Source organism: Macrobrachium rosenbergii, chromosome 11 (genome assembly GCF_040412425.1).
Source record: "Macrobrachium rosenbergii isolate ZJJX-2024 chromosome 11, ASM4041242v1, whole genome shotgun sequence".
Classification (NCBI taxonomy): Eukaryota; Metazoa; Arthropoda; class Malacostraca; order Decapoda; family Palaemonidae; genus Macrobrachium; species Macrobrachium rosenbergii.
In genome coordinates, this window is record NC_089751.1 from 36,547,281 (window position 1) to 36,563,116 (window position 15,836).

The following is a 15,836-nucleotide window of genomic DNA, read 5'->3' on the forward strand; positions in this document are numbered from 1 at the left end:
TGCCTGTTTTTGTATACATTGGGCTTCCCTGTTTCCACTGTCCCTTGGACTGTTTTCTTCCTCTATTATGAGGTAACAACGACCGCTGAATTATCATTGCTTTGTTCAAATAAAAATTTCATTAATATCATAATTAAATTGCTGTTGCGTTTGTTTTTGTGTTTTTGTGCTGGTCTTTTAGTAGTTAACACATTTCCCACAAGGGATAAGGTCTCCAGTGTCCAAATAATAACTTTGTGATTAGTATAATTAAACTATTGTCGTTTTTGTTGTTTTCTGGCCTACATTAGTCATATATATAAAAGACAAGTGTTCCAACTTTCTCGAAAGCGTCAACGGGAAAAATATTTAGAAAAATTTGCGGCATACCAAAATGATCATCAGTTAACAAGAGGTGAGGTGGTTACAAATAAATTAGCTTTGATTAAATGAAAACCATTTAGAAACACGTTCATTGTCATTATTGTCTCCAGCGCTGCATGACGCAAAGGGCTTCAGTGAAATTCCACCATTTATGTCTTTCCCGTGCTTTATCTTTCACAAATCTCTCATCTCCAGCCTCCCTTCTCATAGTTCGTATCCAATTAGGTCTGGGTCTTCCAGCTCTTCTGGTGCCCACAGGAACTTAGCTGACGCTATCATGTATTATTCTTCTAGGGTTTGTGCGAAGGACATAACCAAACCATCTCTATCTCCCCTCCATTATTATCTCACCTATATATGGAACTTCCGTAATTTCCCTCACGGTATGATTTCTAAGTATCCTGCAATCTGGCTCCTGATATTCTAATTGCAACCTAATTCTCAAATCGACAAAATCTCTTGAAAGTATTTTCATCGCCATACCAAGATCCATGTCAGTATAGCAATACAGATCGTACTAGACTAAACTTAAGTTAGTAGGCAAATTCAATGTATTTTTTCAAGCCTTTCCATGCTGCCGATTGTTTCATTTACTGTTTTAGTCTTTCAGTAAATTTGAATTCATTACTTCTGTTTTTCCTAGATATATTTTGAGTCTCATCTCCCTAGATGTATGATGTATTAAGTAAACTTATGTAAATCTTATGGCGTTTTGCTGAGTAAAACAACTGACCGCTGCTTCGGAATGTTACAAAAATTTTTTTTTTTTTGTGGAAATAGGGCTCAGGTCAAAATTAGTCTTCCGCTCTAACTATAGATTTGAGGTTATTCACTTCATCTCTGTAAATTTAACTTAATACGTTGAACAAATTTTTTTTTTTAAAGTCGAATTAAGGTCTTCAAGGAAGCCATGCTTTCATACTTGCCAGCTTCTCTTTTTGTTGAATGAGCTTTATTATTGCGCTCAGAATAATCACAGATCAATAAAGCGCAGATGGGTCGGCCTCATTCATGCTCTCATAAACTGTGTTTACCTCCGTTTTCCTTCTTTCGCATTACTCTCGGGGCTGGGCGGGTCGTTCTATCCTGTCCAGTAAAATTTAACTCCCAAACTTTTAGGTCGTTCTTGTAATTGATGTGACCAGCTGGGGAGCCAACTTCGAAAATAAAAGGCACTGCATTACCTACCAACAAATACGGTATAAGTATTGTTGTTGGTTAAATTGGGAGCATATGTAGGGAACAAGAATGCGTCTTGTGGAGTGCATAACTTTATGAGCACTGTTTCATTCAGGAGGTATGGTTTGGATGCCATTAAGGTGCTAAGTTAAGACCATAACACATTATATTCTAAATGTCGTTGCCGGGGTATTTCTGTAGCTAACAAAAGTTCTGTAGCTAACAAAAGGCCCGGTCTTTTCAGACTGAAACGAGAATAACCTCATGCAATCGTGCATGAAGTTGAGTATTTGAAAGACGAGAAAGACTGGAAAACCATCAAACAGATAATATACTTCACTTATGCTTTTCCGAATTAAATAATGGTTATTTTTGTTTGTCTTGATCGGAGTTTGTGTAAAACAAGGTGAAATTATACCAGTTAATGTGTTAGTGAAGTAAGAAATTTCATCCAACCTTATGTGCAGTCGGTAATAATATCAGAAAAAATATCGCTTCTAACTATTTGTCGGGTTAATGTAGAAAAAATATCTATTCTCATAAATGCAAACTTGAACCCAACGCAGGAACCTTACAATAACGTTTTACAGGCAGTCAATAGTGCCTCCTTCTTAACAGTTGGACAGAGGCTTTAAACCTCAATAAACTCGTCTTCTTTAACCCCCCAAAAAAAAAAAAAAAAAACACTCCGTAACGCCTGAGTCATTCAAGGAGATCGCTTTTGAGATCGAAAGAAAATTGAATCTCCCGCGGGAAGGGCAAACGGCCGCCGTCAGTACATACATTTCTTGTCTTTTCTCCTTCGTGACCTCAGCGTAATTGAAGCGGGGGCGTTGAGCTAGGGCGGGAGCCCGCAGACTTTTAAGAAACTCGCCGAAATTGTCTGTGGGCGCGAGAGAAGAGCCATGCCTAGGCACGAAGCGTAGGCCGAGCAAGTAGAAATAGCGAGTAGTAACAGTAGCAGTGGGTAGCGGTCTAGCTAAAAGGCTGTTGTAGGCCGAGAGAGAAATAGAAGTGGCATGGGAGACCAGTGGGTTTTAAAGGTCTAGCTCAAAGGTTATAGGTCGAAGGAAAGTTGCTAGAAACAGCGAGTAGCCAATCGCAGTGGACAATAGCGGAACTTCATGGATCTAGCAGAAGGGTTGGATAGTGTGGGTGGTACGGGTAGGGAGGTCACCGAAGGACTGACTGGTCGTGACTGGCAGTGGTGGCGGACAGATGCGTCGTGATCATTGGTGGCCAAGTGGCTGCTCCCGCTATCATTACTTCCACATCACACGCGCCCCACACACGCCCATCCCACGCGTATACCGCCCATCCTCCCCGTCTCTCTCTCTCTCTCTCTCTGTCTCTCTCTCTCACCTTCGCATTTTGCCGTGGCGTACGTCTCTCGTCTGAGTGCTTATTAATCGGGTCTCTCTTCCCTCTGTCAAGCTCTTGCTGACATTTATATGAGAGAAAAACTTATCACCATGTTTCCCTGTTTGGTGCATCTGACTTTTCAGTGGTTTTGACCATTACTCTATTCACAGTTGAAGTTTCGAGACAGGGAAGAAGTAGAATGAGGGGAAAAACCCGTAGATTAAGAGGAAATCAAAGACGAAAATGGTTAAAAAGAAGAAAAACCCTAGGGCAGTAGGTCTGAGGCCAATAACTTTAACAGATTTATCTTATAAAACTTTGATGATAATGATGAAGAATGAAAATGAAAATCGCTTATTGAGTTAAGGAGTATTTACAAAAAGGGGTGGGGGGGGGACTTGAAGATAATAACGCTACGATACTGTATGGAAAAAATATTCCTGTTGAAACTGGCCAAAATATGTCTTCCGGTTGTGGTCTAGACCGTTAATTACCATTTTCTCGAAGAAGAAAATCATCACTTCGAGCTGTCATGTTGGGAAGATGATCATTGAGACTGCTGACGTCCTGGCAAGAGAAGACAGTTCCAACAATGAGAAATTAGAATCTCGTAACATTAATGCCACGACCTCTCTAAATATAGGAAGACTAGAATACTAGCGCTTTCTGGCAACATTAGGGAGTTTATTTATTTCTTACTAATAAAAGGAGAACGTGGAAGGAAAAGAACACCGAATTTTGGAAAATATCAGACTCTTTAAGTGGTGTTATCTGTGCAATGCAAATGGTGGAGTGGTAGCATGGTGTGAGATATGGTAATCGATAAGTCTAATTTTCCTGGAGTTCCTCATCATCGCCAGTTAAGTATGTCACTATGTCACTTGCTGATCCGCTCCACATCTCTGTTAAGGTTAGCAGCATTCTCATATGGCAAATAAATGTGAAGGGGGCGTTGAAAACTACAGTAAATTAGCATAATTTTCGTGTTGAGCTTGAACTGTCTCATTTTGTAGACCAACAGTAGTCTGATCGCTAACCAGCCTTTAGTGGCCTGAAAATCCGTAGAGCACCAACTCTGTCATTTACCCCAATCATACAAGTAAGATTTGGGTGCCTAGAACATCCTTTTTATATATAATTTACGGTTATTCAAGATTTATGCTTACATAACATCATGGTTTGGTCATAAGGAGTACTGTGTAGTAATCGATCATTTTTAACGCGTTTTAAGCTACAGACAGCTCGGGGATGTTGATTTCATTTCCAGTTAAGGGAGGTGTATCCTGTTTGGTATAATACTCTTGTAGCACCGTTGGGCATCCTTTACAGTCATCTCATTAGTTTTGACTAATGAGATGATTTTTAACACTGGGAATAATTTACAGCGATATGCTAAACGGTCAACTCATTTTATATTCATGTGTTCTTCATAGAAAATGATATTACAGGTAGTCTTAACAGAGTTGTGTATTAACAAGTGAGAAATGCGCCGAAATTTCTTCGGCGCAATCGAGTTTTCTGTACATCGTTTAATCAAGACCACCGAAAATAGATCTATCTTTCGGTGGTCTCGTTATAATGCTATATGAGCCGCGGCCCATGAAACTTTAACCACGCCCCGGTGGTGGCCTGGCCCATATCGTTGCCAGACGCACGATTATGGCTAACTTTAACCTTAAATATAAAAACTACTGAGGCTAGAGGGCTGCAATTTGCTCTGTTTGATGATTGGAGAGTGGATGATTAACATACCAATTTGCAGCCCACTAGCCTCAGTAGTTTTAAAGATCTGAAGGCGGACAGCTAAAACTGCAGACGGACAGACAAACCAGGCGCAATAGTTTCCTCTTCAAAAAAAAAACTAAAATAGGTGTTATTACTGGGATATCACGGTTATTTCTCTTAAAAACAAGATTTTATTGATAAATCTTATTTGCTCGCTCGTCAAATGGTTGATTTGCCGATCTGTCATAAGTTTTTTTCAAGTAAGGACTCCCACTATCATTCTTTCCTGACTTGCTGTACGATAGTCGTCTTGCAAATACTCACTAGTTATTATTATACAGTTTGCAACTGCAGATTATAATGCACCCTTGAGTAAATGTATTTTGATTGCTCTTGACTTCAAGTTTTCAAGGCTTTAGTGCTTTCTTGCTCTCAGTTTAAGTTGTGATTTTTTTCTCTTTGTGTTTGAGATAGTTCTGTGCTTTTAGGATGAAAACATGAACAGTAATGGTATTCCCATACTCATGGTTTTATATTGCGATGATAAAGTTTTTATTCTCCTAATTGTTGAAAGATTAATAATCCTAATTGTTGAAAGATTAATAAAGCCGTTGTGTGTGTGTGTGTACTTGTTTAAAGTATGAATGGGATCTGTAATATATTTACACCCTTCGATAAGCGTTATAAAACTAATCTGGCCTTTCTTACTAGAGGGAACATATATTTTATCCAAATTGTGATTCTGTATTTCATTAGAAGCGTAAGATAAGCTGTTAAACGAAGTTGGTGTATCGTCATCAAATACGTTTGTCTCCTAGAGGGACTGTTAGCTTTTTGAGAAAATTTGTCCATACATATACAATCCAATAATTTTTCCATAAGATGAAGTCTTAGATTTACTGTATCGTATATGACGCATTTCATCCTCGATGTTTACCTTTCTTGCTGGAGAACATAAGCCTATCACCAATATTTCATTCATATGTTCCATTCGAAGCATGATCTCATGTGTCTGATCAGTCGAAATCTCCTGTTTTTAAGTAAAGGATTTTTATCAATATTGTGTTCACATATTTCGTAAGAATGTCTTTCCCTTATTTTCTTATCAGACAAAATCTTGAATTTGAATTTGATACTATACCGTTACCTTTATCTCTTGTTTTTTGTCTCCTTCAGATGAACTCTTTAAAAGAAAGTTCCTCTCTCTAATGGTTTATAGCGCAGTCTTGAAATGATTCTTTTGTTTTCATAACAGACAAAAGCCTAAATTTTTATGTTCCTTTACGTGTGTATTTTCTCTCCCCCATATATTCATTGGAAATGTGATGGAATTATCAGGTTATCAAATAAAACCTTAAATTTGATGTCCCTTTAATTATGCCTTTTGTCTCCGTATATTATTTAGGAGCATAATTCAATTATTAGGTTATGAAATGAGACCTTAAATTTCATATATCTTAATTAGGTATTTTGTCTCCTCCATATATTGATTAGAAGCATAAAAGTCAGTTATTAGGTTAAGAAATGAGACCTTAAATTTGACGTCCCTTGACTTATGTATTTTGTCTCTTCCATATGTTAATTAGAAGCATAAGGCAGTTATTAGGTTATGAAACGAGACCTTAAATTTGATGTTCCTTTATCTAATGTGGTGTGTCTCCTCCCTGGCCTCCTTCAGATGCGTGCGGGACGAGCGAGGCGGCGCAACTGGAGCAGCGGCTGAGGTCCTTAGGGTGTGAGCTCGTCACACTCCGCTCCCGCCTTCCTCCTTCGCTTCACCACTCCGCGCCCGCAGCCCCCCAACACACGCCCACCAACAATACCAACGCCACCTCCTCCACCACCGCTGCCGCTGCCGCCGCCGCCGCCGCCGCCGCTGCTGCTGCTGCTGCTGCTGCCACAACCGCCACCACAACCGCCCCCGCCAACGGTAACAACCCCTCTTCTCACAACACCCCAAGTTCCATCAATACCAACTCGACTGCCTCCACCAACAACTCCAGCAACAACAACAAAAACAACACATACAGTAATAGTAATTCCCCTCAACTACCGCCCAATTACCCTCTTGGCAGCAGGACGCCCACGCCCGGTAGTTCTGACGCCCAGATTACGCCCAACAACTCCACGCTCGCCGACCCTCACAGCGCTTCGCAGTCGTTTTTGGCGGGTAAGTAACTTCAGCTTTGGTGTACTTGTTTACTTTTTTTATGTGATTTCTCTCAGAGTTTTTGGGTTCGCAACACTTTGGGAGTTCCCGAGTGATGGTTGTTTTGGGGGACGGTCCCTGACCCCCTGCTAGGTTAGAAAGCTTATGGTAGGCCGCCATAGGTTACAATGGCCCTGATAGGTAACATCAGTGCTTGGTGATGTCTCCTCTAATTATGCATGCTTGATTATGCATACTTTCATATTGGGAAGTCTCTCAGATTTACCTTTCAAGATGATTTTTGACAAGTTTATTTCGCTTATTGATGGTCGAAGTTGAATTCAAAGATTTATTATTAAATCCGTTGTTATTATTAACAGAAGTAGCAGTTACTCTCTGATAATGATGAGGAAGGTCAGTTGTAGTGTAAAAACAGTCTTGATTACTTTTTAATGAGCTGAAATAATATATGCCCTTTCAGTATATTGACGTTTCTTTCATAAGCCAAGCAAAGTACATTACTCATAACTAGTAGAACCTCTTTGCAAAGATATATATATATATATATATATATATATATATATATATATATATATATATATATATATATATATATATATATATATATATATATATATATATATATATATAGAGAGAGAGAGAGAGAGAGAGAGAGAGAGAGAGAGAGAGAGAGAGAGAGGATGAGAGCAATTTGCAGGACGGGACCCAATCCTAATTACGTTTATTAAGTTGGACCAAAAACCTAACAGGAAAAATAATAAAAACAAAGTAAAGAGAATATGTGAAAGAAACAATAAAATTCTACTGTAGAAAGAGCATTAGCTCAGAAAGCAAGAAAGAAGAATCATCAATAAGAATAATCCTGATTGGTTTCTATAGCTCTGCAAGCCGAGAATCTGAATGGGAAGTGAACGAAGCTCTTTCCTTCCTAAGTGGTATGTTGGTATTTCAACCAACAAATGTTAGTAATATTAAGATTGTCGGAAACCAGCGTCAAAGGTTATGAGATATATATATATATATATATATATATATATATATATATATATATATATATATATATATATATATATATATATATATATATATATAATATATAAATATATACACACATATACATATATATATATATTTGTACCGCACTGCAGAGAAAAATGAATCACAGGGTATAAATGAAAACAACTTGTTAAAGATATGAGAACATTTTAAAAGGTTGGTGAAATGCATGAATGGATGGTTGAGGATTTATTAGGAAGAAGCTGTTGGCAGCAAAAGTAGTTCACCTTGAAAAGTATTAATAGTTGTAATGACTGATGCAAGTAATAGCAAGTGAAAAGTAACGTATCTTTTCTAATAAATAAAACAATAACTGCAATTGTTTCTTTTGCATTAACCAGGGGCATTAGCGCATAAAGAGAAAACAGGGATACGGTACTCAACAGCCCACGCTCCACTGCAACACCAGATTTAGCTGGTAAGATCGGCGGGTAATTACGGAGCATCCACTTGACCACGTGTATGTACGGCACTGGTGTCACCTAAACCGCTGGGCCTGAGACACCACATTTCGGTCGGCACACTATGAAAAACCGAACAAACCTCGACTCTGCAAACACACACACACGTATATGTATGTATGTATGTATATATATATATATTTATATGTGTGTGTAAAACGAACTGTTCTATGAGCAAGAGCCCGTGCTGGCTTTATGACATCTTAACTCAATCAGTAACATCAGTAAATCAGCGTTCTATGGACATCTTGCAGTTTATTAGTTTTGTGGTGTCTATATCCGTGAAAGTCTCTCTCTCTCTCTCTGTTCGTGCGTGAATGTGTTTGCATGCTATGTAGATTACGGAGTTCCTAAATAGCTGTTCTTTCCCATAGTCTGGCACCGACCATTGCAGGGCAAGATTTCGTTTTATCCCTCTCGGTTAGAATTTCTTATTTAAGACCTGAGTCGTGTTATAAGTGTAAAGAAAAGTTGTGAATATTTTATTTAGAGTATTAGAAAGGGGGCAAACGATTATGAAGTAAGACGGTTAGTTTACATCTGAAATGTGGTATGAAGTTAGACTCCTTGTCATATTCCAATGGTACCACGAACGTATGGAATGGAATATAAAATTTAGGTCAAAGGCCAAACGCTGGGACTTATTATAAAGTAGATATCAGCGATGAAAGGGAAATTGAGAGTAAAAGGTCTTAAAGGTGTAACAGGAGGAACAACCTCGCAGTTGCATAATGAAACAATTGTTAGGAGAAGGTGGAAAGTAAGATGGAAGAAAGAGAATTTGAATGGATGTATAATGAACGGAATAAAGGGGTTGTAACTAGGGGCCGAAGAGAAGCTGCAAAGAACCTTAATGAATGCCTACAGTGCACCGCGTTAGTTGCACTGCTGGCATTGTCCCCCAAGGGGGTTATGTAATAGTTTGTTAGAGGCTTTATTATTTGGCAGTGTTACCACGAACGTATGCGCTTATGCGTAAATAAATGTGCACTTCTGTATTGCCATCTGAATATAGTGTGCTTATATTTAATGAATGTATGAGTGAAGCATGTATGATATTATCATGCACGCACCTGTGAGCGCGCATGTGTGTTTGTAAGTCACTGTGAGCGTGGGTTACCGTTTTCTTACCGTGAGATATCTGTCTTATGTTGCCTGAGGTGCTTTTGCTTTTACGCTCCAAAGTCGGAGCATCTCGCTGTCCTGTCGCCTGGTTGCATGCTTGTTTGGAGGCTCCAAACAGAACCTGAAAAGTTTGTGAGAATGGAGGATCTTGACGATGGAATTTTAAATCTCCCTCGACTTGCCATTATCTCGGTATCAGCAAGGTAGACTTATTCGCTGGAACTTACTTTTATCCTTTATGCCTCATTTTTTTCTGGTTAAAAACAAAAGCTTGTTGTTGGTCAAGCTGAAAAATATGCACATATTAGATTAGGATGATATTTAATCCTTTAAGTATTTGTACATCAAGATAACGGGGAAGGGTGTATGACAGTCTGGTTGTGGCTCGAAACAAGGTAAATTTAGTCATGATTTTAATATATAAAAATGACAGCGTACATGATTCTTGAAAATATTTGTATAATATATATGAGTCAACATTTGCCGAAGAATGTAAAATATTATAAAACCTGTGAGCATACGGGTAGAGTGATTACACACTAATCTATCAATTTTAATTCACAAATTTTACTCCATGAAGATGGTCGACTGAAGCTAGACGTGTCCTGCAGGGCTACCGGTGTATACCAAATATAACTTTTAGGAAAGGGAAAAGGGACGATGTTCAGGCCATAGAAGGAGTGAGGCTTTGAGTCATTAAACATTATCTGTCTCTTTACGTTTAGACACTTCACTATGCAAAAAACATAAACACATGGCCAAACTGGGGATAGAGAGAGACGGAGCTTTGTTGCTGTTAGAAAAAGCTGGCCTTACGACAGAACGGGCTCTTGCTCCCAAGAGAAGCCCTTAAGGAAAGAAAGTAAACTCTGTGTTTATTCACCGCTTGTGCTCTCTGGTATCCTGAACTCGGACATGAAAATATGTTCATCAAATTTAAGAAGCATTATATAGACTGAATTGGAAAAAGTGGTAGTTCTGTAAAGGAACTGGGCGTTCCTGTCCAAGCAGTGGGTAGGTGGGTCACCTGAACCATCGGGTTTCTTCACTTACAATGAATGAACCGACCTTTCTCCTTGGGAGGTTGCAGTGACTATTAAAGATTTTGTTTTGGTCCGATCACAAATTATGATGTTAAGTAAGCACATTGGGCCCCAAAGTAAACCGAAGAATCTTTTATTTACGTTTTTTTCGGAAGATAGATTGAGATTGGAAATTTTCCATTTTATCACGCTCCATGGAATATATTAACTAAACCGTGCATGTTGATTTGATCGTCATTTTCTTATGTCGTATATTTTTTAACCAAAGCCTTTTGATCCATCTAATACACTGACACTTATGAAGATTTCAACATTCGGGAAAGCATATGTATTCGAAAAGAAAGGATATGAATTAAACTTTCCTAAAGCATTATATGCATATCGTGTTTGTTAATAGCATGTCGCCTATTTGTGTGCGCTACATACAGGTGTGTTTGTGTTTAATATGGTTATAATTTAGTCTTCTTATGAACATTTTCTTATCTTAATCCCTCGTATCTTTTTAGATCATGTTTTGGACGGCCTGCTAATTACCCGTGTAACAAGTAAAAATTGAGCCTCTGTACTAGCAAACAAGGTTGTGAGTTTATAAAACGCAGATACGTGCTGTTATTTAGATTCCTCCGTGAAGGAAGGCTTTACGTGAAACGAAGTGATCAGCCGTGAGCCTTGCGTACGTCACAACTCCATTAGATCTTTTGCATTCTCCATAATTCCAAAACGTCTTTTGCATTTTACACATTCTTTAAGCTAAACTCGACTTGCACGGTAGCTGTTGCCCCTGACAGGGATTTCGTATCTATGAAATTAAAGTGTGCTCGTATTTCATAAAGGCTGAAAAAAATCCCTTTGTTATAAAAGAAAAAATTACTTTTAAAACATAGCTAAAGAGCTGAGCGCGTTGCCTCTTGTATAATAGCATAGTCCAACCCTAAAATTACCCGGGGAAGAAAACGTGTTCTTTACGGGGCTGTGCACCAAGTTACAGGGTATACTTAGCTAGCTGTCTGTCGCCTCGACCATTATTCAAAGGAGAGAGAAAGAGAGAAAGAAAGAAGAAATAAAAATAACGTCACACTTCTTCAACGCAAAAGTTTTGCTTGCGAAAGCTAAAAATAAAATCCTATGGAAAAAGTAAAAGATGAAAAAAACAGCCGAAAGTGGCTGCGCTCCAGGTAGCAAAAGGGCAGTCATTGCGTCGAAGATTCCTCAGGTATAATATGCAGGCGTTTTTTCTCCCTCTCTTCGCTGGGTTATAATTCTGGAGTTAATGCTGGGTTGTGGAAGCCAACACGCAAATCATGTTTATCATGCCCTGTTAATGAGACCTAATACACACTCTTCGTCTTTCCTCTCTCCCTCTCTTTTTCTCCCTCGTGCACATGTTGAGATTTTTTTTTTAATGCAGGAATCTCTTAGTTTCTGCATAGAAAGAGATTATGGTAGACGACGTCATAGTAACTCTCCGCCCGTCTTCCCAAACAAGGAAGTCTTCTGTGCTCTTCATGAATGACAGGAGACGATGATAACGAATCCATTTTTCCCCGTCTACGAATCTCTCTCTCTCTCTCTCTCTCTCTCTCTCTCTCTCTCTCTCTCTCTCTCTCTCTCTCTCTCTCTCTCTCAAGATGTAATTTATTATTACCCTGCTCCATAATTTGTATGTGTGTGTGTTTGTACGAAGAAAGAATTATTTCACAGAAGCCGGATGCTTCAATATCAAGATTGCGATGACCGCGTACTGTTCAGCCTTGAGGCTGATTATCAGCGTCTGAGAGAGAGAGAGAGAGAGAGAGAGAGAGAGAGAGAGAGAGAGAGAGAGAGAGATGATAGCTCCCGATATACATCCAGTAATAACTGATGAAGTGGGCTCCACCGCTCATCATAATCCCTCCTTCTCTCCTCGATCGCCTCCTCCCTTCCTCCTAACCGACGTGGGCCACCTGCACCGCCTTCGACCTGCTACCGGCCGCTGCTGCTGCTCCTGCTGCAGCCTTTTAGTGTGTGTGGCTCGGCAGCAGACGGAGTGGAGTGGATGCTGCCGCTGTCTGCCTGCCGCCGCAGCTGAGGAGGCTGCCTACACGATCGCGGGCAGTGCACCCGCGGGCGGTTGCCGATTCTGGTGCAAACTATGCGAATTATATGCGTTTCAGTGTCGGGACTATGGATTTAGGAAATCGGGAAAGATTAATTCTCTCTCTCTCTCTCTCTCTCTCTCTCTCTCTCTCTCTCTCTCTCTCTCTCTCTCTCTCTCTCTTCTCTTCTCTTCTCTTCTCTCTCTCTCTCTCTCTCTCTCTCTCTCTCTCTCTCTCTCTCTTCTCTCTGACACACACACACACACACATTTATACACACATATATATATATATATATATATATATATATATATATATATATATATATATATATATATATATATATATATAGTGTTCGAAGAGAATGGAAAAAGAATGCCAGTAGGCTGAAAGGAAGGCCTAGATCTGCCTCGTAAAGAATAGGGGATTATAGCGGCGTGCATTGTCTTTACCTGGATAAACTTGACTCCTGTAGTCTGTCTTCGCTTATGCACGTTTCAAACTTCTCATTTCGTGCCATTGCTTTTTTCAGACGTTGGATATCAGAATAACATAAAGTGCGAATAATCTGTTCTCTTGACCCACTCATTTGGGGCCGAGGCCGATTATCCATATGATTGATCAGTAAGTGAACAAAATCAGGTATCTTTTTTTTTTTTTCAAGCAAAGAATTTTTTGGGGCAAAAAAATCGTGGTTGAGATAGATATGACAGCGGTAGCAGGACTAGCGGAAGCATGTGCTTGTGCTGTTCTAGTTTTTTCTTGTGCTATCTGGTGTGGTTTGCTTATTTTTCCCCCTTCTTCGACTCCCGCGATGTTTGGGCATCACTTATACAAACACTCCTGGGACCCTGTTTTTTTTTTTTTAGTTTTTTTCCACCATTTTCATCTGAGAGAATCTCTCTCTCTCTCTCTCTCTCTCTCTCTCTCTCTCTCTCTCTCTCTCTCTCTCTCTCTCTCTCTCTCAAGTGAAAGATATGAATCATGTACTGAAATTTATAAATACATATTTTTAGCCAGCTGACCAGTTTGTTGTTGATCTTGGGGATGTTCAGGAGCTCGACTAAAAAGGAAACAGTTGCGGCTACTTGTACCCACTTTCGAGCTATGAATAGAATAGAGTAAATACTGAAGGAATGAATACACGAATACATTATATATATACACACACACATATACATACATACATATATATATATATATGTGTGTGTGTGTGTAATGTATATATATATATATATATATATATATATATATATATATATATATATATATATATATATATATATATATATATATATATATATATATATATATATATATGCATATGTATATATATCTGTGTGTGTAAAGATAAACATAAATGAGACGTTGTAAATTAAGTTATAATTAACCATCATCATTACTTGTCTTGTAGACTTTGTCATAATTAACCATCATTATTGCTTGTCTTGTAGGCTTTAAGGTAAAGTTTCACATTCTCTCTCTCTCTCTCTCTCTCTCTCTCTCTCTCTCTCTCTCTCTCTCTCTCTCTCTCTCTCTCTCTCTCTCTCTCTCTCTGTTAGAGAAAGTCATACTCTCAGGCACATGATCAGCCACAGGTTCCAGTTTGTCAGCACATCAGAAATAGAAGTTAAGAATCCACATTCGAGACGAACTTGCCATAGCCATTTTATAGAGAGAGAGAGAGAGAGAGAGAGAGAGAGAGAGAGAGAGAGAGAGAGAGAGAGAGAGTGTGTGTGTGTGTCACTATTTTTTATAAGACAGATTAAATAGGAAATTATTTTGTTTCATTTTATGGATTGACCTAGATATACTTACATTACATTTTCCTCTACTGGAAAAGTGGTAACAAAAGGGCATTCAGTTGAAGCATTCTTCACCAATATTAATAAACGTAACAACTGAATCTCTAAGTAATGTATGAAGGAGCCATAGATAGAGTTTCAATGCCAAAAGATAGAAATAAAGATTATGATTCCTGTACATATATATATATATATATATATATATATATATATATATATATATATATATATATATATATATATATATATATATATATATACAGTATATATACTGTATATATATGTATATGTATGTAAATGTATATATAGAGGTATACTGTAGATACATATATAAACACACACATATACACATAACAGTAATAGCTGGAAACAGTCCAAGCCAGTCATTGAAAGTAAAAAAGACAAAACACGAAATGAATTAACTTTGCTTTGTTTGGGTTTGGCTGTATCATTGTAGGTGTCAAAGTAGTATCATATAGCATTTCTTAACACATACAGAAGTAAGACTATTTAATTAGATTAGTGTAAAATAAAATTGTAAGCTGAACTTCGTTGAGAGAGAGAGAGAGAGAGAGAGAGAGAGAGAGAGAGAGCACGATTGCAGTTTGTAGTATCACTGAGATTCAGGGAGATAGAAGTCAAAGTTATGAAAATAAGAAAAATGTGACTACAACCCATAATCGCAATGCTAGTTTACTTATAAATAAATCAGCAACAATGATAATTAACTAAACTGCCCAAGATATTAATCTGGGTTTACGAATACCTCCTATCAGGCAAGGGCGCTGCAATACCGAGAAGGGACGCCGCGAAACCCCTTGCATCTTGAGAGAGATCGCCATTATGAGATATCATGGAGGGAGGGAGATGATTTTCCAATTTTTTTGCAAGTCGATGATTAACCTCCCATCGTAAATTCATCGAGGTAGACTCGTTTTCTCTCGTCTGTTGTCAGCAACGCCACTAATGCCAGCAGCAGCAGCGGCAGCGGCAGCGGCAACGGCAGCGGCGGCAGAAGCAGTAGTACCAGACGCAGCCGGCGGTAGAGCAACCTCCGTCAGTATTAACCTCCTCCCCCTTCCTTTCCCCCCCTCCCCTTCCTTCACCTCCCCCTCCCTTCCTTCACCTCCCCTCCCCTCCCCTCCTCCTCCCCCCTCCTCCTCCCCCTCCCCCTCCCCCTCCTCCTCCCCTCCCCCCCCCTCCCCTCCCCTCCCCTCCGCCCTTCGGTCGCTGGTTGTGATGTAATGACTGTCGATGAACAACATTGGGGCAACGCACACACACACACACACACACACACACACACACAAACAAACTCACTCACTCACACACTTGGCTACTGCACTTGCTCTGTTACTGCATTGTTAGCATTCCTTGGACAAAAGTTCTGGCCGCATGGTTTCCCTCGGGGATTTTATTTCTCCAAAAGTATCAAGATTCTCTCCCTCTTATTTTATGCAGTCTTGTTTGTC

General features: G+C 39.1%; 1 protein-coding gene across 6 annotated transcripts in view; it reads left to right on the forward strand.

Moving 5' to 3' along the window:
- Positions 1-15,836, forward strand: part of dachs (unconventional myosin-IXb-like dachs) — a 409,496-nt gene that overhangs the window by 345,596 nt on the left and 48,064 nt on the right. For all 6 annotated transcript variants that reach the window (XM_067111608.1, XM_067111607.1, XM_067111606.1 and 3 more), the window contains one exon: positions 6,308-6,799. In XM_067111608.1, the coding sequence (XP_066967709.1) occupies positions 6,308-6,799 (492 nt within the window). The remainder of the gene's footprint in view (positions 1-6,307; positions 6,800-15,836) is intronic.